This window comes from Anopheles ziemanni, chromosome 3, assembly GCF_943734765.1.
Source record: "Anopheles ziemanni chromosome 3, idAnoZiCoDA_A2_x.2, whole genome shotgun sequence".
Lineage (NCBI taxonomy): Eukaryota > Metazoa > Arthropoda > Insecta > Diptera > Culicidae > Anopheles > Anopheles ziemanni.
Window position 1 is genome coordinate 9449847 of NC_080706.1, and position 23180 is coordinate 9473026.

The 23180-nt window shown below is 46.8% G+C and overlaps 1 protein-coding gene across 1 annotated transcript in view; it reads left to right on the forward strand.

Annotated features, from left to right (window-relative positions):
• Nucleotides 1–42: 42 nt before the first annotated feature.
• The window catches only part of LOC131288602 (uncharacterized), a 49736-nt gene continuing 26598 nt past the window's right edge, over nucleotides 43–23180 (forward strand). Inside the window, exons 1-3 of the mRNA XM_058317750.1 lie at nucleotides 43–330; nucleotides 1413–1716; nucleotides 2298–3664. Coding sequence (XP_058173733.1) covers nucleotides 43–330; nucleotides 1413–1716; nucleotides 2298–3664 — 1959 coding nt within the window. The remainder of the gene's footprint in view (nucleotides 331–1412; nucleotides 1717–2297; nucleotides 3665–23180) is intronic.

Here is a 23180-nt window from a genome sequence, read left to right on the forward strand (position 1 = left end):
CGTCAGCTCCGCATCGATGGAACGCAGCGAACGAAATGAAAAATGTCTTCGCTGAGGAAATCCGCATCGTTTCGCTCTAGAATTCCCGTCCGCCGGTCGCGCCTACCGCATAGACGCTGCACCAGCCCAGACCAGCCGCTGGCGAACGCGACCGCGCACAGCCACGGCTCGGAGTCATCCATCGCGACCGGCGGCCACCACGAAGGCGGCGGTGGGCAAACACGGGCTGGCCAGCAACCGCGAGCCTGGTACGACCGGAGCCACTGCTACTCGTCGTCGAGCTACTCGAGCAGCGACGAAAGCTACGACTCGGAAGCCGCTCCATTCCAGGTACGGGAAAGCGCAGAACTCCTCCGAAACGGCACAGATTCCGTGTGGCCTACATTCAGGCGCGCGTCAGAATGCTATCACGAAAGCGATACATTTCCATTTCCCGTCCTTCGCTTTTCATTTTGGGTGTTTACGACTTTCTCGAGCGGACGGGCAGATAGTTATCAATGGCAGCTATTGTGAAAAGCAGACTTTTCCATCCAGTTGTGTGAAATCAAACACTTATAAACATTTTTCACTCAGTCTTTTACCTCTTATCATATCAGATTTTTGTCTTGCTGTTAGTTAGAATCACATTGCATTCGGGAAAACCTTGGCTATCTTTCGTTGAGAGAGGATTCCAGAGCCTCGGCAGATGGTTAAAATTGGTTTAATTTATTTATATTCACTACAATGCTACCTTGCTGGCTGCATTATTAACTATCAATTATGGTACGCATCGTACCGTGCAGATTGATTCTATTTTTACCGAACCGAGGACGGAATCCGGAGGCTGCAGGCAGGAAAAGCAATCTTCCGAATGCAAGCGCTCAACCGTTTATGAAATGTTAAAAGCTTCATCAGCCAATGTGTGTTTTATTTATTTGCTCGCAGGAAAGTACCTGCAATATGTTGCATTAAAACCGACGTAAGTTGGACGTGTGGTCTGTTATCGAAAACCTATGAAACGATTTATGCCACACGAAACAAACGCCCCGTGCTTGATGTGCAACAGTTTTGGCTGCGAAATAATTACATTTTCATCTAAACGTTTCTCATCAAACGCGAAGCTGGTAGGTTTCTCTTCGGGTCGAATTCCAATCGAAAGCACAACAACGCATCTCGTGCTGCATAACGAGTTTTTGTTTGCCTTTACGCGTCCATTTGAAGCACCCCAAAAAGGCTCCACAAGCCGAGCAAACGCATCGATCAAATGCATCGTAAAGCAAACAGCATCGGTCACGGTAACGTTCCCACGCCGGTGCTCCATTGTCCCGGCGGCTCGAACCGGAGGCTTTTCCGAACCCGGGGGGTGTTGGGGTGATTAAAAAATATGTTTCCATAAATATTAAAAGCAGATTTATGTGCCATTTCGATTGCAGCAACTCCTGAATCAATCATCGGCGGCCGCACGGGGCGGCCTGATGCTGCTGGGAGGCGGCAGCAATCCTGCAGCGACCGGCACCGGGTCCGCTGGGGACCAGCAAGGCGTCGATTTTCCACACTTGGCACTTGGCGCAGACGGGCAGCCATTTCTGCACCAACAGCCACTCCCGGCGCACCCCTTCGGCGCGTCCACCAGCCTGAGCACCTCGACCGACGCGATGAGCCTGGACGGGCTGCTGGACTGCGTCAGCACGGGCACGTTCTCCTGTCCGCCGTCGCCGAAATCGAAATCATATTTGGGTAAGTGATTATTTACGACAGCCGGCGTTTCGCTGAAGTGCGTCAGCGCTAGCGCTCGGTTATTTTTCCCCCCGGCTACGGATTGGTGGTTTTCTGTTGTTCGCATGAATTTTGACCATTTTGAACAAGGGCCATTTTGATGTCGGTGCTTGAGTTTGTTGTGCAAACCTGCACTCGTTGGTTTCCGGACCGAGGGACGGGCGCTGTTTAACGATCGTTATTACCGCTTGGAGTTTCATTTGATTGCCAAATTCAATGCTTGTTCAGTTAAAAGTTGAAAAATACAATGGGCAATTCGAAATTTACTTTGTTTACACATACAGAAGAGAAGAGTGTTATTTTTCACAAAAATCATATTTAAGCTGTTTAGTTCCTTTTAATTCGGTTAGAAGCTGTATTTATGCTACTTTGTGTCCACGGCAGAGAGTGAAATTCAAAATGGTAGCTGAATTGTTGATTGAATTATGTTAATTTCCCAGAAAAGCGAGTTAAAATCATACTTTCCACTAAGAACTTTCCTAAGCAAATGTTGTAAACGTTGATTGTAAAACCAATTTCGTACGTCCGCGTTTTGCTTCCAGATTCCGGCGACCGAGGTCAGCTGTCCGGGATCGACGTGTCCAGCTACGAGTCGCTGGAAAAGTTCAGCTACGCCCTGGAAACGCTCAAAATTTCGGATTCGGTTCACGCGCAGCGTAACTTCCTCAACAACTCCACCACCGACCCTCCGACGCTCGGGGAATGTCTCGGGGGCGACCCGGCGCATTCCTCCCATCCAGTGGACGAGAAGCAACGATCCATCTTCAATGGGAACAGTGTGCAGCTTCGACACGCACCCGAACAGACCGCACCCGAGGTGCACGAGACGCTGGAGGAAGATGACGATTTGATTAAGCAGCGAAAGCTGAGTGATTGGTACTACATCAAAACGGCGCCGACCAAGAAACCGTCCAGTCCGTTCGAGCGCCGGCGAGCCATCGGGGGGCGCGTGCAGCAGCAGAGCGAAGCCACACGCCGAATGGCCACCCGCTTCCCGCCGTCACCTGCCCCGCGAGCGTCCAACCCGGACGTTTCTGGGAGCGGAATGGCGATCGGATCGGAAGCCAGCGAGCAGAGACATTCGGAGAGGTTCGTTGGTGCGACCGGGCCGAAGTTCTCCTCGCCCATCCCGCGGCCCCGACGGCTTCCGGTCGACGGTGGAGGCGAGCACTGCTGGGATCAGGACGGTCGGTCGCGGCAAGTGGGTCACGCGGTCACCAAGTCAGCCTCATCGTCGAGCGTTAATTACGGGAGTCGAATGCAGCTCGGCATTGGTTCGCGTGGACCACACGCCACCCGTGGCCTCCACTCCAACACCGACCTCCAGCAAGCCGGCACGCGGAAGGCCATCGCGCCGGACGATTCGCTCGGGCTCGCCCTGGAGGACGCATCGCCAGCGCTCCTTGGCGGACTGTTCGGTTCGGGCGGGCAGGATCAACAATCGCTCGTCGACTTTGCTCGCCGGGCGGCCGAACGCTTCTCGCCCTACTGCCGCCGGCGGAACCCGCAGCAGCTGGTGCCTCAGTGGTTCCCGCCGCCTCCACCACCGCCCTACCACTACCCACACAACCATCACAACAACCACCAGCATCAGTCGCAGTCGCAGAGTGAGCAGAGAAATATTTACGAAAACTTCCCCGCGGGAGGAAAGCCGCCGGCTACGGAGGCCACGGTTCCGGATGTTCCGAGTGCGGTTTCGGCCCGGTCCCGAGCCGTTGCTTCCGCGGCGAACGGAACCCGACCACCGCCGACGCTCTACGGGATCGAGGAGAACGAGGTGTTCCAGTACAAGCTGCCCGCGTCCTTGTCCGACAAGCGGCCTCTTCCGAGACCTCCGCTCGATTCCGACGGGGACGAGCTGCCGGAGGGTGTTACTGCGGGCCAGGAGAAGAAGAGCTCGCTGACGAGGGTGAGTGATGCATTCTTGTTCGTTTATCAATATGATTTCATCACTGAGATTATCTGTAATGCCTTTGGGCCAAGGGTGTTGGTAGAATTACAAAAGCACCCTATTCGGTATCCACAATCAAATGTTAATTCTGTCAAGTTTCACACTCAATACTGTCGTGTGAAGCGGTATTACCAGGAATGAACATGATAATTAATCATTGCCTACAATTTTCCAATGTATGTTTTGCCATTTTCCGAACAAAACTTATACTTCCAATTCCATGAACCATTTGATGAAGCTGCATATGCTTGTTTTCCATCGCGGGAAAATTGAGCTGTGCCAAATAATCGCAGTGTTGTTAGGGTAATTACATTGAGTTGATGATGATGAGCCGAAAAGTTCTTGGTTTCGGATATTGTGATGCCAACCCGAGCAATCCGACAGGTCGTGTTTTTTCATAAGCTCGCTCCTACGAAACATGTGTCTTGACCTATTTTTCTTTTCCGCAAAAAATGTTGGGATAGTAATCGGGAAATTTAGTGGTACTCATTCCTGCGGTAACCATACATCCGTGAGTGAGGTTCATCAGCATATCGGCAGGGTGCTGGGTTTCCATGCAGAAAAACCACATAATGATCGGGTCAAAAGATAACCCAACGAGGAAAGATGAGGCGAAACAAAAAAAAACCCAAGATAGAAAATCAACTAACACCGATCCCAAGGCGCCCGGGTTGGTGAAATAGTTTTCGCACCGCTTTTCCGTTCGTTTCCCATCACGGCAGAAATATGTTTCCATTCAACGTTCTAAGTGCAACCCGTCGGAACGTCCGGCGACACCCGGGAGCCACCCGGGACAGAAAGCCGCTTTCGGATCCGCTTCGGCACCGGGATGGGCTTTCCTTCTTTCTCGGGTTTTTATTTGACTCGTCGGAAAACTTACTACAAACAAATGGAAAGCGAGAGAAATGAGGGTCCGAAGTAAATGGCGGACAAAATGATATGCCAACCCTGTATGTCTTGGAAGCATCCGGTGGGATATGCTGGGGAAGGTTTTTTCCACACACACGCATACACATACCTACGCACTCGTTTACAAACGAGGAGCAAATGGGAGGTAAAAAGGGGGTTCGGAAACCCATCGGTGCCAGCTGGCAAACTGTTGGGTGAACCGAGTCGAAGCACCAAAGGACCGAAAGACCGGCCGGTCCATGCTGGACGCCCTTTGACTTTTGCCTCCTGCCTTGTGTACTGTCACTTCTATCGGACACACACACACACACATACACTGAAACAGACACGTTTTCCAAGGCTCCGGACACGAACGAGCGAATGGATTCAGCACACACCGCAACGCAAGGTTCACGAATGAAATCGAGAAGGACCAACATTCCAGCCGGCCGCAAAACCCGGGTTGCTGGAAAACGATGCCTGCTACAATCTAGCAGCTTCTACGGGCAAGGGCAGACGAGTGGCGCATTAAAAAAAAAACGAAAAGCAGAAAAAGGGTTCGCTTGGAAATGCCGGCACGATGAATCCCGGTCCCGGGAAGGACTACCCGAATTAACGGAACGGGTCCTAAGGGAACGTTTATGGCACTTGAAACGGACGAGTGGAAAAGGAACGGGAAAACGGTTCTCGATTGGTGTGTTTTACCATTCCCGTTGTTGCAATCTGCAAGCCTTTGCCGCAGACCGCAGCTACCAGAGGGAATAACGACGGACGGGATGCACTCTACTCCGTTCTAATCCTTTTCCTACCTGAGTTTCATATTTGATGACTTTTCCGATTGTAGCGTAGCGGTAGTTTGGAGTGTTTCGGACGAGTAAAGGTGGTAATACTGGTTTTCACTCTCTTTCGCCACATGAGAACTTTGAGGATAAATTTATGATACAACGGGATTCCAGCGTGGGCTGCCAACGGTTACCTGGTTTTTGGAGGATGAAATGGATTAGTTTACGTCAATACGTGTTTCCAGGAAGCTGGTCAGTGTGTTATTCACGCATTTTAAATTATCTTACTCGTGTTGCTACTTCACTATCGTATTACATCGTTCAGGAAGAGAATGATTGGCAAATTTTCCAAAATATTCCAACATCCGAGCCGAGTGCACTATGTTCGTGTGTGCTATGACAATTTCCAGTGTCTGATCTGACGTGAAATCCACACGCAAGCAGCGATGTTGGCAGCTCGTTACTCAATACCCGTCCAAGTTGCATTCGCGTTGTCATGGGAAAAGCCAACGACGGTTGCTCGGTTTTCCTTGTTTCCGGACGGGTCGGATAATTTGCTCGAGCTTTCGTTTGTATGCCAACCAGTTAACACAGTCGTTGGGAGGATAGCGAAAATTGTTTGTAACAGTTCCCGTGAATGTGGAATTTACAATATCAATTAAAAACGCCTTCTTGATAAACGGGGCGTGGAAAATGAAAGCGTTAAACAGGTGGCTCGAAAAGGGTCAGCTTTGGAAAACGGGGCGAGTCTTTCGGGCATCAATATTGATCGAATCCTGTTCAAACCAATGACAGGTTTTTCTGTATAGAATATGTCAAGGACTTTCATAAAATGTATCGATACTCCCCGATAACGAAAACAAGTCGTGCGTTTTGCAAATGTCATTCCAAAGCCGTAACCTCCAAAGAACAAGATTTTTCATTAGCTACATCTTCCCAAAGCGTGTCGTTTGAAAATTTAATTCCAATATGGACGCTACGCTGCCGATGTTGAACAACCTCCCCGGTGTCTTACCGACCGCCATTAGGCTGAACAGATATCATCGTTAAATAATTTACGAGTAAAACGACAAAAGAGGAGTACAAATAAACTCCCTGCCAACGGATACTTTTACGACGGCAGTTAATGAACTCCATCGTGCTGCGTTTTATGTTGGGTTTTTAACACCCACCCCTGGTGGCGGGTTGAAAAGGAAAATTCGTCGAAAAGAAAACCTTATGGTGCGTAATTATCTTGGCAAATTAGGTACTTTCAATTTTGTGTAACTTAAAAATGTTCGAAAAGTGAAGACTTTTCCAACAAATGAAAAATACTCGGGATGGATGTTCTTGCTATCATTTTTAAGGAATCCTTTTCTCCGACATTTATCTTACTGTCAACACAAGGTGTAGTTTTTGCAGTAAAATAAAGAAACCTCATCCTTTTCCCACCTCCCACTTCAGCTTGCAAACAATTTCGAAAACAGTGTTATTTTGACGTTCACCTTCTGTAGATTGCGTTTGCATCGGGTGGTTTAATCTCTTGGGGTGCTTTATTTAACACCAACTTCTTATGAACTGCTTACCTCCCCCCTCTCCCACCCTGCTCTGGCTTATGATGTTCGACCGTAAACTTTACCATGCACCACCGTGTACGTATTTGAAACTAATTTAACTCTACTCGCTCATTATGCACCGACGACCGTCTGCGTCTTTCCGTTCGCTGTTTGGTTCCGTTCCGACGAAGGGATGGCAAGAGAACATAGAAGCAAACCCTGCAACACTGTGCAACCAACCGAGTAGCCGAGAAGTTTCATTTGAAAGTCATTAAACTTAAGTCGCCCCACGGTGTTGCGCTGGTTCGGCGGGCGCAGCCATTCTTTCGTCCGCGAACCGCCGCATCGAGCGCCTGTAGTGTTAAGGTGTTTGCATTTACGTTGATTTATTTGCACTTGACACCGGTTGAAGTCGGGCGGGTCGAAAGGGAAGGGGGTGGCTGGCGAGCTGGCATGGAAAGCCGGAAAGCAAACGGGTTGATGATTTTGATGGCCGTTACAGCGCGCGGCCCCAACTAATTGGTAACGGCTAGATGCATGCCCTGGAGTGCCGGATCGGCACGTTCGTATCTGTTTTAATTACGAGAATTTTTATTAAAATTTCCATTTTCCCTTCCCCGGAAGCTCGCGTTGCTACCGCCGCCGTTTTTCCAATAGCGAAGCAAAGGAATGTAATTTTTGTTACAGTACTTTCCAACTTCATGATGGTTCCCAGCGTGAAGTGGCAGCACCGAGGGGTCTCCTCGTTCCCTGAAGGACACCGACCGTAATCTTCATGTCGAGGTGTTCTGTACATTATTTTATTAATTTTTCCAGACTCTCCAGTTTCTAATTTTCCCTCGTTACTCGAACCGAACCGAACGATTTAGGTCAACTTGGGCGAAAGTTTTCTGCCTGTCTTACACCTTTAGAAGCTCGCTTCAAATTGGGCGTGTTTGGTGCCGATGGTATTTTTTCGCAAGGAAAAGTATTTTCCTCTTACTTTTTGTTTCTTTCCATCGATGGTTATTAGAAAAATGGAATGTGTTAAAAGATAAACGAAAAAAAAGCGCGTTCCAGGTTGATCATAACACGATGCACATGAAAAGGCGAGAGTTTCGTGAAAGGTTGCCCCGGAAGTGCGACACTTTCTACCGTGTCCGAGCAAAAGTATCGCCAGGAGACCAAACTGTGTCGAGAGCAACCGTGCCGTTTTCCCGCCGGAAGCAATCATGCGATGTGAGAGTGATTTAATTAAGAAACACCAGCCCGCCGCACGAAATGGGTATTACGTTCCAACGAGCAGCACAAAAAAAGACCACTGTGTACATTTGATTGTCACGCTGTCCTTCTTACGAGTAGTTTTCACAAGATGTTGTCCTTTGTTGTCACAACAGAGCAGGCGGCTCGGACGATCGTCTTGGGAGTTGTTGTGTCTTTGTTTAAAAAACAGCACCCGCTTTCTGCGCGTTCACAAACACTACTGTGCCACGGATTCACGGTGTGGTTGGCAAAGTTTTAAATCGATTATTCCACTAGCGCTCGACAAACTTCGGGGGCTTCAGGGAAACGCGCAGCGATCAGGGATCTTCGGCAAGGCCCTACCGGAGTGCCGCCTTTCCCGTTTCTTTTCGTATCGACATCCCGCCGTTCAGCACGGTTTGAACTTTGCTAGCACTCGACTCGGCTTCATTGGAAATTGCTTCGGTGGATGTAATTTAATTTATGATTTTCGCACGAAACACCCAACGTGAACGCCCCGAGGCAGCTGAATGTCAACCGGCGAGACCCGTTCTACGTGGGCCAAATTTAATCGTAAAGTTTGATGCCACCAGCACGAGGTTCGTTGTTTGGAATTTTGCATTTCATAATTAACATTTAGGATAAGTAAATTGTAACACAACGGTTCTCTTTTCTCCCCGTGCCGGGTAAGTTTTGTTGAATAATGATGAGAGATTTTTCAACCGTGCCGTAAGGATTAAACATCCGTTTGACAAACATTTTTCGCGTCGTTTGAGGGTGCTTCTCTTAAATACGCTCAAGCTTTACCAGAGTCGGCGAATGGAAGGTAATCGTCGTGTTGCATTGTACATTTAACGAGAAAAGTTTGTCCATTTTTTCGGCTAAAACAAAATACGTTAAGCCATCGTCCATCAATCAATTAGGACTTTTTTTTACGAAATAGCCATTAACTTACTTATTTTCTTTAGAGTTGCTTTACTTCTCTACGCCAATCTTTTGCCAGACCGCCAGACAAGATTAACCATGGCCATAATTTGCTTAAAAAACGACAATAATAAGAGCTGGCACGCTTGAGGCTGAAGAACGTGGGATGTTTGTCCATTACTTGGCAAAAGTTGCTCATTTACTCTGTTTTTTACAGCTTACTCTTCTATCCATTTAAGTGTTATATGAAACTTTCATTTCCTAAAAATCCCACCAACTTGGCTTTATACCAAAGGCATAAGTCATAATTCGCTCAATTGGGCGTGTTGAAAGCCAGCTGGCACTAACCATCGAATGGGCAGACACGGCGAAACACGCTCCGTCGATGGGAAAATAACATTTTAACACTCCTAGAAACGAAGGTCATCGTCATGGAATTTTTCCTTTAATGTGTAAAGGGTCGGTGCGCTCAGTCAGAAGTTTGCTGTTGAAAGGAAAACGAAAAAGTAAAAACCGAAAAACACCATTCGTGTTGACGATGTAAAAATAAAAAGACGGCACAAGATGGTAAACCATTAACTTTTCCATCGTCGAATCCGAATGCCTCGGATCGATTTCGTTCATTTCCACACAACCCATTTGGCCGTAATGGTGATGTTAATGAAATCAACCGCGTTTCGCCACGTTCGAACACATTTTCGCCCGGGTTGTGCGCAACGATCGCGATGGAAACATTTTCCAATCGTCCACCGGCGAATGTCCTTGTGAAGGGTGGCCATTACATTTACACCGGTGCACTATCGATGCCCAGTTAAAACCCGAAGAGAAGGTGCTCGAAGTGGGGTTTTATTTTCTGAGAGAAAAAAGTCAATAACACTTTTGAAGTTTGCTGCAAACTCGATTCGATTCGATAGAGCAATTAAACTTCTTACAAAGGAGATTTTTCCAGTCTTTTAAGCATATTTTATGTTGAACGGTAGTTTGATACTGAGACAATGTTAAATTTTCTTTATGTTAACAGTTTGGAAGATGGCACGAATTTCCTCCCTTTAACTGACAATGAAAAATTGCATCTACCAATTTTATTCTCTTTTCGAAAATAAAACGGAAATTGGAAAATCCGAGCCCTTTTTCTAACTAGAAAGTAGTTTAATCAAAAGAACACTTCGTTCCAAAGTTTTTAAATTCTCTTATGAATCAGCACCATTGGTTTCACTTTGAAACGTAAAGTTTAATTTTCGTTCTAACATCAGTGTTTGCTCTAAATCTAATTCCTTATAACATTGTATGTGTTTTACTTGCCCTTAATAAATGTACTCAAAGTTTAATGGTACATCGGGGGAAAGTAGTCCCACCATACTTTTGCCATCCCCGAACACTGCGTATAATTTCGTTCGACACTTTATTAGAAACGAGTTCCTTCGGACCCAGCTTGCCCTTACCTATTAAATTCTGTTTGGTTACGAGCGGGAAGCAGAGGCAACCATTTCTTTATCCACTCCCTGTCACCGACGATGGATACAGGAAGTCGGACCGGCTGAGATGCCCGAGGCAAGCCTTTGATGATTTTCGCAAGAAGTTACTCCGGTGGCTGCGGTTGGGTCGTCGAATTCCCACCGCAAGGCAGCACAACGTTTGTGGCTTGTCGGCTCGCAAGTGGCGCTTTGTGTGTGTGCGCTCAACTGCCTGGACGGGATGCACGGGACAGATATCTCTCCATCTGTCTTTAATGCACTCTCAAGAATGTTCGTTATGCAACATGTTCCCCGGCAAGAGTTTGTGCCTCAGTGCCGGCGGACATGAAAGTAGTTCCTTTATGTTACTTTCGCCGTGCATTCGACTCGGTATCGTTCAAACGGGTTTCCGGGCGAAATTTCAATGCTAAGCGGGAAGCCCGCTTGAGAAAACGGGACACATAGGGGGTCCTTTTCGACCTTCCGCACACATTCTCTAGAGCAACAACCCAAGTGTAAAGTGGAGGAAATTGTACTGCAAGCCATAAGCAAAAGAAACGAACGAAAGTAAACTCTGCTCAACTCACACAATTTTACGGACTCCGCTCCGAAGCTGGATACCAACTGTTGTGGAAATAAACAGAAGACAAAATACGTATGAAAATCCTGAGAAAAAAGCAATCAACAGAAGTATCGCCTCACGAACCGGGGTGGCAACCACCTGCTTCAAACGGTTAGAAACCCTGAGCAGTAGAAGATAACAAAACCGGGACAAAATTGCTACCACGTCGCGCGCCGCGACTTCCACTGACTCTGGATGTACTCTGTTTTCTTTTTTTTTGCGCCCAACATCTGGCACCGAAAATCAAAGACGTGCACACGGAAAACAAAAATGAAATAGAAAAATAAATCCGTGGTCGAATTGAAGCTCGCCTCAGGGTGGGGCGCAATAACCTCGCCCAACACGTAAAACGGTTGCAAAGAAACGGGAATCGTTGTTTGAACCAGTCACGTATAAGAAGGGGCCATATCGGAAAGCTCGCACGCCGAAGGAAAACGGTGTGGCCAGAAGGAAAAGAAAGTGTAAAGTAAAACATAACTCCGACGTGCGGGAGGTCCTTGCGCTTCGCCTCGGATGGCGGTGTCACAAGACTCAGCTCACAAACTCGGTTGACTTCAACCCCCGGTTGGTGCAAAGGGAAAAAACCTGTCGCCTGCCTTTCCTTTCCGTCGGTTTCCGCTTTTTCTTTGTCGGTGTGCATGCACAGAAAGGACGTGAAAATAGGGTAATTTTCCGTTTTCACGACTATCGTTTTCTATGGCAGGGAAATCGTGGGTAACGCCATAGCCGTGAGGAAAAAAGAAAAACGTCATCCCCCCAAAAAAGTAAAAGGATCTATCTTTAGACTCCACGAGCGTGGCCAATGTAACGTCACAACAAGGCAAAGGGCGATAGGAAAAGGGAGGCAAACTGTGGGAAAATCGCTGAGATTGAGTACCGGAGCAATCGGAAAATTCATCCCACCGAACGCGACGGGAAAACTCGGTAGCCATCGGTGCCGTGAGAGCGCATCGGAATGAACACAGCGTAAAGTTTTGGGGTGGGGGCGGGACAACACAGGTATTATTCGAAGTCGTGTAGCTTAAAATCAGCACGCGCTGATGTTATTCACCAGAAGTCAACGCCCTAGAAAGAGAAGCAGTGTCACTCTCTTTGAAAATGAAGAGAAAGGGTGGTGACCAGCATGCACAATCCGATCATATGGTCAATGTGCGTCGAAAGCTGCTGGCGATGCCACTTGGGAGTTGTTCAGGGTGTGTTGGCTCGGGCGTAAACCCTAAACTGACCTCCTTCTTCCATCGTCTGATGGTAGGAAAAGTCGTCCCTAACGTGTCAGATCGAAAAGGTGCACTGAGAGTTGTTTTAATTATTCCCTGTCATCTTTTCTGAAGTTTCGAAGAAGTGCTTGTACCTTACGAAACGATTACTTGAGTACGGATTATTGTAGAAGTAAACAAAACTAACTAGTTACAATCACAAGGTTCGAATGATGTTGTCAAAGGATCAACATATTTTGCAGCTTTGAAAGATATTTTCACCGGAAAAGTCCTAAAGACCATTTAATATTTAGAAAGACCCTTTAAAAAATGAAAAAAATGAATTTGAAGCTACAAAAAATCATAACTTAAGCCATTATTCGAATTACTTAAGGTTAAAGCCTCTTGACAGACGGTAGAAACTAAATTAAAATCACAAACAAGAACCTCAACTCTACCAAGAAAGTCCCAAATTAAAATGAAGCTCAGTGCTCCGAGTTTAAACTACTAAAATTGATCACATTGAACATTGATTCCCATTACCAAAACCAGAGGCTCTTGGAAGGCATTCGAAAATCACTTAAAATCACAAACAAGCACCTTAACGCCACCAAACCCCTCGCCACCACCCAAACATTCGGTTGCATTCGGCCAACCTTCTTCCACGGTAAACGAGAGGCAAAAGGCCGAAAACGAATGGGGAAAAAAAACGAAAGAAACAACTCCCGAGAATCACTTGTCCGTATCGCCTCGTGATAAGAAAGTTTCCCGAGGCACGCTCACGCTCACACCGCCCCGAAATCGTAGCAATCGGTTGATTATAATATCGCTGCCAGCCGACGAAGCCTTACTCAGTTTCCCGTTGTCCGTGGTCCCGGCAAGACGCAGCTGCTTTCGAGAGGTTCGTGCTGTACCATTTAGGGAGTCACTCGGTCGTGTGCGAGTGTAAGTTAGTGAGGCCGGAGGGATTCGGGTGAGCGCAGCATCCAGAACCAGTGGGGGTAGTGAAAGCTTTCTCACCGCCTTGCGAGCAGCATGTGAGAATGAAAGTGAGATCATCGAAACGGTGTGTCCAGTTGTGTTCCACCTGCTGCTGCTGCTGATGCTGTGTGATGCTGTTCCATGTTTGTGTGTGAGTGTGTACGGTTAAGGACACGTGTGAAAGCGCACACACCTCCGGCAGTGGGACACTCTCACTCTCCGTTAGTCATCTCGCTGCTGATCGCCGTGAGAAACTCCTCGTTTCGAGACGAAAGCGTCCTTACGCACACTTTGACGTCGGGGAGCAGGATGCTGTGTAATCGAGTGAACGCTTTTTCCGGTGTCAGGGGAACACTGAGTGCTCACGACACGGACAGCTTGCGCTGGATTCGGATGGTGTCCTCCCAGTCAGTCTCTGCTCTACTCGGAACACCGTTGCGTTGCCATTCGGGGCTTCAGTGCCATCCAGTGTGATGCTGACCGGAATACGCCACCGTACGTTGGGATCCACACTTTTAAGTCCATTTCACACACCCCACCCTCTTCCGCCGGTGTTCACTGCCCCGCACTGGAGCGAGGATAATCGGGTGGTTTCATATGGTTCACTGCTTTTCCCGCTCGACCCCACCCGGAGTACTTCCCACCCGCGGTAGTGATTGTTGTCGGGTTACCATGGCACTTCCGGCCGTCGGAAAAGGGAAAAAGTGTGCAGCCAGCAGTGTGTCCTGCGGTTTTTCCTGGTGTGGTGTAACACAGGGCGTGCGTGACTCGGGCCGTTTTCCTTCAGCCACCGAAAGAAGGGTGTGTTTGTTTTCTTATCAGTGATTGTGCAACGGCGTCGCGCTGGTTCGGTGTGGTTTGGTGGTTTAGCTTCAGGTTCTCTACGTGCCTTTCTCGGTCGGCTCGGGGGCACAACGGTTTCTGTAGACATTTCGCCCAGCCGAATGATCTTGATAATCTATTATCGGTCTCCTGACGCGACTCAAGGCTACGACGGTAGCAAACAGAAAGGAGCCAAAAGTGATAAGAAAGTTGTGATTGTTCAGTCAAGATATCGGTGAAATCTTTATCCAAAACACGCGAGAGCTCTAAAGTGTTTATGCTTTGGGGCGAGAAAAAAAGGTGTTGGTCAAAGATGAAATGAATGCTTTATGTGAATAATCATTAGAGGTTTAAAACCAAATATTGAAGCGTTGGTAAAATGGATCGATTTAATTATTTACAATTTTACAGGAAACGGTTGCGAAGACCTTTTGAAATTGCGCCTCAAACTAAAAACATGCAAACAATGAGAACACCCTTGTACCAATATTTACCTTCCACAAAGACTTCAAGGCATATCCATCCTTAATTGAACGTTGCTCAACCGTTTACTATTTGCTTTGTGTCAAATTATCGGAAATTGCTGGTCGATATCACTGAACAGTTTCCGTTCGCGCTCGAACGTTAATTAACAATTCCTCGTAATACCTTCATCAGTAGGGAAATGCTTATAATTCGGTACATCCCGGAACTTTCGGAAATGAGAAAAAATGGCTCGACAAAAGGTTCGACACCAGTTTGAAAGCCCGAACACCGCGGATCTATCCGCGCAAACCCATTACCACCGCTCATATCGATGGCAACGCGCAAATGGAAGCCTTTTTCTTCGCAGCTGCATTTAAATGCGTGAAACAAAACTGCAAAAAGAAAAGCTCAGCTGTGCAAATTATTCGTTGTGCTGGGTGAAACGTGTTGACCTCAACGGGCACGGACGTTGGTTGGTTGCATCCCAGCCCCGGTCGGCGCCAACCGTTACGGAATGCAACCGACACGACCCTAACGAAGCGAGTGCCAATCGCAGCGTGATGGCATTTTTTTTTCTCTCTCTCCCGTTTCCGATATGGGCTCGTTACAAGGTCGGATTTCCATGGAGCATTTTTCGAAGGCATGTCGCAAAAACGTGCTTTTATTTCGCCCGAGATTGTTTGCATACTTTATGAGCTGTTTTCGTGGAAGTTTTTCTTTAAATGCTGTTTGAAATATGAAAGTCCTAGGATGTTGTTACCATTTTATTGAGCTTAGTAAAACTATAAGCAAATTCTTCCCTTCATTATAATTTTGTATTTGAAGTACTCTAACATCATAAACTTTTTCGGTGGAGACGCCTGGTCGTGATGGAGACGCCTGGTGCCTCTAAAAAAGCAAAGCAACAGATTCCATCCCTATCAAGCAGTATTAATATCCATCTTTCTGTCGTGTAATTATTACAACCTCGTCCGTTGGGAAACGATCTACAACCCATTAGCAACCACCCGTAAAACGCCGAAATTCTAACCATGTAATCATGTAAACATCGTGTCATAGTTTTTATCCACTTCCTACGCGGTTGAAAAACCACACCACGTTCTAGCCAAATCAGGCTGCAACCACAAGCGTTGTTAATGGATTATGACTCCACGATGTCGGGCTGGAAATTTTGGGAAGCCACTTCCCCCACTGCCTCGCCCTCTCTTCGCCGTCAACAACCCTCCGAACCGTCACTCCCAGCAGCAGCCGTTCTCGTTGGTGGGCGAACAATAAAAGTTTCCGCTCCATAATTTTCGCTACAAACACACTCGTGCGGTTTGCCCCACTCGGCAGTGCTCTTCGCGATAATTAAAGCGTTCAGCGCGTCAAGTGAAAGATGTCGACCTACGGTTCGGGTCATATTTACACGGTACATAAACGTCACCCCGGCCGTTCCGCACGCGCGGAATGGATTTCAACAAGCGGTCTGATCTGATTTAACCTAAATTAATAAACGGAAAAACAATGGATCATAAATTGTGCCGCAAACCGGTGTGGTGATGACCTTTGGGAGGGGTGAAAGTGCCTTTCGGACGGCACACTCCGTTGGCTAGTGGTTCATTGTTGTATGATTAACTCTCGGGCTTATCAGCCGGCAGTGAGAGTACCGCAGCGTCTCGTTCCCCGCGGGTACGATTAACACAAATCAAAATAATTTTTCACCTTTCGGCGTAGTGCGCACCGATAAGTCACCAATAAATGAATGGGGCTAACAAACCGCTGCGTGCGATGCAAGTGAACCTCGGCATTAATGACGATTGTTATTGAACGAAACGAGACACCGCTTTTTCAGATACCGAAGTGTATCGAAAAGCTGCGGAGTGCCATCAAGCACTCGCCATGTTGCTAATAACACTCGTTTAATTATGAGGTCACAGGGTGGGCAAACGTCACACCGAGTTGGAAAGTAAACGATGCACACGCACAAACACGAGCGCACAGGTTGGAGTGCAAATAAAAGTGCGCGTTTCACATTTGATGCGAATGGGCAAAAGATATAAACAATTTAAAAAAAAGCGTTGCATCCGGTGCGCCGAAATGGAATTTTAATTTGATTGGGCGGAAGTGGTTGCTTTTATCATTCTCGAAACATGAAAGCGTCAGCGTGAACATAGCAACAGTTTGCACACTTTTTTTTTGTTGTTACTCACATATTGTGTTGACATGTTTACTTTCATCTTGTTCTTTACTTCCTTTGTTTTAAAATATTTTGCAAAGCCTATTTTTCGTATAGTCATTAATTTTCTCATAATGCACCAACTAAAAGCTTTAATGCGCAATTGATCACTTTTTATAGCATTATATCTTGTTTACGTATCTTTATTGAAGCAAAAGGTCGATTAACATAAATTGCTCTCCAAATGTTGTTTTTGCTGGCAGTGATAAGGATACTTATGTCTACGTAAAGGTGTGCGTAAAAAAATGGCATTGCTACCGCTCATATGCTGCACGGCAATTCCTGATGACAAATTTTTCATTCACCTCTCGCGCCAATGAATGACTTCCCCTCGAGGAAAACCTTCGAGCCCACTCCGTCAACGCCCCGCGGGTTGCTCGAGGGCTGGATTTACCGCGAGCCGAAATTAATGTTTTCGACGAGCGAAAATGAATAAAACCAAATAAACATCGTATGAAAATAAAACTTTGCATTACCTCGAGCCGCCTACGCAGGGAAAGTTTTTCGAGGGCGCGAAATGAGCGAAAATGAAAACAAAATTCGAACAAAACTTTCCCACGCCTTGATGTGATTAATTACACATTTTGAGCGCATGGAAGAGGCTTGGCCAGGTTTTTTCCGGCGTGTGTATCAGCCAGTTGCTACAACATCGCTTCACGCATGGAGAGATTAAAATTGTCAAGTGGATATCATAAATTAGACCGTTGAATGGTCTGAACCATTATCATAAAAGTCGAGTAAAGAGCGACGATGTATGTTATGGGGTACTTCGCGCGAGATTAAGAAGGCACATTACTTACTGGCGTTATGGAGGAAAATGAAAGAAAAACAAATTCTAACTTCATTTTCCTTTCCTTCTGCCGCCCTTAAGAGTTACCTTTCCCCGCGCCCGGGGTGGGGTTTTCCTTTCAAGCATGCAAATTAAACTGGGTAAAAGTACACACACACCCAGCTTGGCACAGTGTGAAACACGTGGCACAATAGAACGGCGAACGAAGCGGTCCCGCTTGTATGTGTGAATTAAATTAAATTCCAAACGACGGCACGAAATATGATGAGCTGCGGAAAAGTGTCCGACCACGTTCCGGCAACTGGATTCAATGTTGCCAACCGGCCGCTTTCGAGCTTGCACGACACTAACCGACACGACCGTGTGCCGCTCGAGCTAGAAACATGATGTACCACCAGCGCACGGGTAGGGCGAAAAACTTGGCCCTTCGCCTTGCTGCCATTGTGTCACGATCGGTACGAGCGATAGACAACCGGTGGGAAGTTTTCCACCGCTAGGATTCCGTCGTACAAATTGGCTCTTTTTTTCCGCCTTTCCACTACTGCAACGCGTGTGCATTGTCGATGGACCGAAATTACCCATGTCGGATCCAACAACGAGTGGTGCGCGAGAAAGAGAAAAAGAAAGGGAGATCATGTGGTTCCGGATTTCAGGTTCTTCTTTCCGCTTGCGGGAACACAGAAAAAAAAAGCTTCTAGCGGTGGGTAAATAGAAGCGGCCCGAGTTTCGTTGAAGCTTTTGACCGCGGAAAGACGACGCGTAGCGCGCTTGGGACATACTTTCCCGCAACATCCGAGCCGCCCGGGGAAATTTCCTACCAACACGGGACGTGCGGATGGGTGGGCAGGACGGTGGGGGGTGTGGGTAACATTTTATGCAAATATGTGCTTATTAAACGTATGAGCAACAGTGTTTCGCACATCGTTGAGACACACACACACTCACACAAGTTTTCTGGGGGGAAAAGCATTCGTTGCCCGGTGCCCTCGCCTACCACCCCTCCCCCCCTTCCCCTCCAGTCACGTTCGGTGTGGTTTGCCCTTTTCGGGTTCGGTACGTTTTTTTTTCTATTATTTTCACGTTTGCCCCAAAATGTCATGCCAAAACCGAAACGGCTGTAGCAGTGTGTTGTACTTTATACGTACCGAAATACCAACCGCCGCTTAAGATCTACAAACAGTTTGTCGACGTAGTGCCGCAGTCGTCTCATTGTTGGTGCTAATGGCTTTTGGCGACAGTTTTTCCATTCCATCCTGAAGTATGTGTTCATGGGAAGTTGAGCGTATTCGGGATGAAAATTGCAACCAAAAGGCAATGTTTTAACGCTCGGAAAAGTATGTCCTGATAGGGTTTTATTCAAAGTGGTGGATGGTTAAATGTTATCTGACTTATCTTATGTCTACGAAGGAGATTCATTTGTGTTATTTATACGACCGTAATGAATCTTACCGAATGGAAATTCATCATTGATTACTTTGTGTCTATTGGACTTGTTTCAAACGATGATGAAAATAAATCTTCAATATTTCAATTGCAAACAATGCCATTTGAATCGCCTTTGTTCTGAGAAGTCAATTCAATATTACATCAAAATGTCTTTTTCCGAGAAATTCAATATCCTAATCCTGTATTACAAACGAATGATGAGCTTGTGCTTATTACACAAAGATTCAATCAAACCTTGTCATACAACCTACGGGAAGATTCCAACGGAACCGGTACCAATTCCTAGTTTATTTTCTTGACCGAAGAGATTATCAGTAATTGAGGCGTCCTATACGCTCGACGGTGAAAGCGTATAAACAGAAGCGTACGGTTTCACAACACTGCTTGCAAACGCCCTGGAGCTGCAATCTGGAACGCGCACACACACACACGGGATGGACCCTTCCGGCAAAAGGGTAAACAGATGCCGGTGCAAGGTGAAAACATTTCCTTTAGCAAGCGTAAGCTTCTTCCGTTGAACGCAGTTGGTGACGGGCGGTGGAGGGAGTGGTGGAGAAGTTGGTCGGAGAGGGGTGTGGAGTGTGTTAACATTTCCATGCGTTTATTGCACGCTAAGCACGCTGGCTCCTTGGGGCGGATGTGTGCAGACTTCCGTGAAAGCGTTTCCATGTAGGAAGGTACTTCGTGCGGCCACTCACCACCGCCACCACCCATCTTTTGGTGAGTTCTTTCCTCGTCAAAGGATAACTACGCCCCTCTCCCATCCCCGCTCCATATACTCGGGTGGAAGGAAAACAACGGTAGATCTTTCAACCGCACCCGCAAGCACACATCTCCATCCGAAGGCATTCATCAAAAATTGATATTGCACACGTTTGTTTGCCGCTGTCGCTGCTTCCCCCTCAGACCCCCTTTGTCCGGTCTGCATGATAGTACGACGTTGGTGTGACGGCACACCATCCAGCGCCGTCGTGGATGCTTGTTTGAATTTCAATCGAACGCTACACGACGACGCTGCGGTTCCGTCATGGCGTCGGGAAAATGTAAGGCAATTTTCCACCACGCCGGTGGATTACGGAGCCAAACGAAAAACAGGAAAATGGAACAATGTACCGGGAATATGTATGAGAGAAAAACGAAAACATGGTACGAAACTCCGTAACAAACGAACGGTTTCTCCAGCATCGGAACGCATCGTAATGGAAAATTCGTGCGAAGCCATTCACACACTGCAAAATGAAAATGGGTATAAAAAGTTCTATTTTCAACTTTTTTTAACCTGCTAAAACTTGGCACAGGATGCATGAAAAGTGAAGAATATAATAGAAAACAGCAACATGGTTTCGCAAAATGTATTGTACTTTAATTTCATTAATTTAAAATACTCTTTGTTAGTATAATACAGCAACGCTTATCCTCTTACTGCTGTCCATAATATTCGACTAGAGATCAAAAATTCAATCATATTTTTAGCATTAGTTAAAATTGCTTTCAAACATTGCCAACCATCCTAACCATTCTGTAACAGTGCGCTAGCGTAACATACATAAATATTTGTTTAGCAACAACCCTAACCCTGTGGCGAGTAAAAATATTTATCGCTTCCGGAAACGAACAAATCGAATGGAAACAGTTTGAACTCTAAAATAAGGCATTTTTTCCCGCCACCAACGACAAACACGAACCGCATTCCAAACTGCACCAGCGTCGCTCGGAAACTAAAACCCACTTGCAAAAAGGATGATGGTACATTGGAAGGAAAAGGTCGCATGTATGCTGGCCAATTTCCATCGTTGGCAACACAAAAAAGGAAGCCCGCTGGAATGCTGGCAGGACGACGAGTGCTCTCGATGCTTTGTCCGTACATTGCGTTTCGTTATGCGGGGGGAGAAGCGAGGGAGGTTGTAGGGGTAGTTGGAGTAGGTTCGGAGGCGCAAACAAAGCGTTCCACATTGTATGGATATGATCGATTTTGTATGTAGGATCTCTCTGCGATTCATTTGACCCAAAATGAGTACGTTATGTTAGTGTAAAAAGTTGCCAAACAATGCATGTTTTTTATTATTGTTTTAAAACTTAAAATTAAAGTTTAAAACTTTAATTTAAAGCAACATAAGATGTTGCCATTGTTTGTACCTTGTTTTGCTGATAACAGTACTATTTTTTATCGTAACACATTCCAAAACTACTTCAATAGAAAATAGCAATAATTTTAGCACATTCCAAACGAGAATTCTAATTTAACAGAGATAAAATTGATCAACATAAACACAATGAACGCAGCCCAACATTCACATTCCAACACCGAGTGACGAGAGCTAGAGTCAATTGCAGATGACGCAATTAATGCCGAACTTTGGCTTCAACCTAATGTTAATCAAATCCTACTCGAATCGGATTCGGTCGGTTCCAATCACATCGCGTAAGTCATCTGCCGATCAGGGCTAAAATTATTCAACATTAATTATCCATATGAAACAGAGCACCGATAACAAACATCGTGCATCTATTCAGCGCCGACCCACGGTGACATCGAGCACAGAATTAGCTCGCACGTCGGGTTCCGGGAGTGCGGTTCATCTCCGGCATTGTTTGATTTCAATTATCTAATTATGCGCCCGGATTCGACCCGACCGAAGCACCCAATCCGTCCGTCCGTCGATAGAATATCAATCCGGGTCGTTCTCCGGCGGGGTTGGGAGGCGGATCAACATCGTCAGCCTCGGTCACCGGAAGTGGATCCGAAATTTATCACCCGTAGAGATAGGAGCACATTAAACGAAACTCTATGCAGCCGGCACTCGTCCCTTTCGACAGTCCGTACCTTTATTTAACGGAATTCCGAATCGGTTCGCTCTTCCATTACGATGCTTCCGTCTCCGGTGCCTTCTCGGTGCCGAAAGTGGCGGTGCGTCCATTCGAAATGGTTTCGGTTTGGTAATAAATTTCGTCTGTTTATTGGAACGGGCTCGGAGTGCCGGACAGCCGTCAGTCCTACCGACAAGATGGCGAAAAGGACGCACGCACTCGACCGTCGGGCACGCATCGAGGGAATGGACCGATTCTGTCGCGGTAAACGGGCACAAACGAAATGGAAAACCAAAAAGGAAGCTCAGACGGAGTCGATGGTTGTCGTAAAACAAAAAAAAAAAAATAAACGCACCGAATGACAGTCAGCATCCTTTCGGAAAGGGAAACGAACCGCTAGCGCCAGTGAGGGTGAAGCGAAGCGGTTGCTTAAGTGTTTTGTTGATCGAGCGAGAACCCGGGAGCGGCAGATGACATCGAAAGCGTCATGGCAACGCCACGTTTGGGTTGAAACAAAAAAAAAGCAACCCTCACATACACACAGACACATACACCCCCGCCGTAAGACAAAGACTGGTGTTCCCATTTCTTGCCTGCGCTTTAATCCTCGGCTGCGGGGTGTTTTATTGTCGATGTGGCGAAAGGAAAACTGTTAGAATACTCGCAAAGTAACTTGAAGGATGGGACTGGGAGAGATGATTGTCAGTTCTGGAAGCCGATAAAAACAAAAGAAGAAGTGCCCCAAGACAAACGAGCCCAGGCCGAGCCATCCTTCCACGGGCCTCCACAGGGCCGGTTCCTCGCTCGTGGGGAAACATGATTGGCAATAAATTATGCAACAGCTTCACGCCACACGCTGTTCGCTTCCGGGCCTTTGGCGCAACTTTATCGTGGGGAAGCTTTGGGTCTGTACCCAAGGCAACCAAACAAAAGCAAAGAGCGCAAGCTTCGACGAATCAGTGAGAAGGAACAAGGGAAGAAAATAAACGACGCTGAAGACAGCGTGTGCAGTGAGAAACGATAAGGAATTGCTTTGGAAAAGCAATAGAGAGTAGTCTCACTTCAAGCGAGAGTGTGTTCCACCCATGCGACCTTTTTCTTCCTTTTTTAAACGAATAAAACATACTTCAGATTGATTGCTTGAAACGGAAAATGGAGCGACAACATTGAATTGAATAGGCTCCGGTGAAGTTTTTCCACCCTAGCACTTCCAGCCGGCTGTGCGGGAAGGAAACCTACCGGGAGAGGGAGGGGGATAAAAACACACGCCAGCTTTTATTGATGGTGATTGCCTCCATGATGATGATTGTGTTTGTATCGGT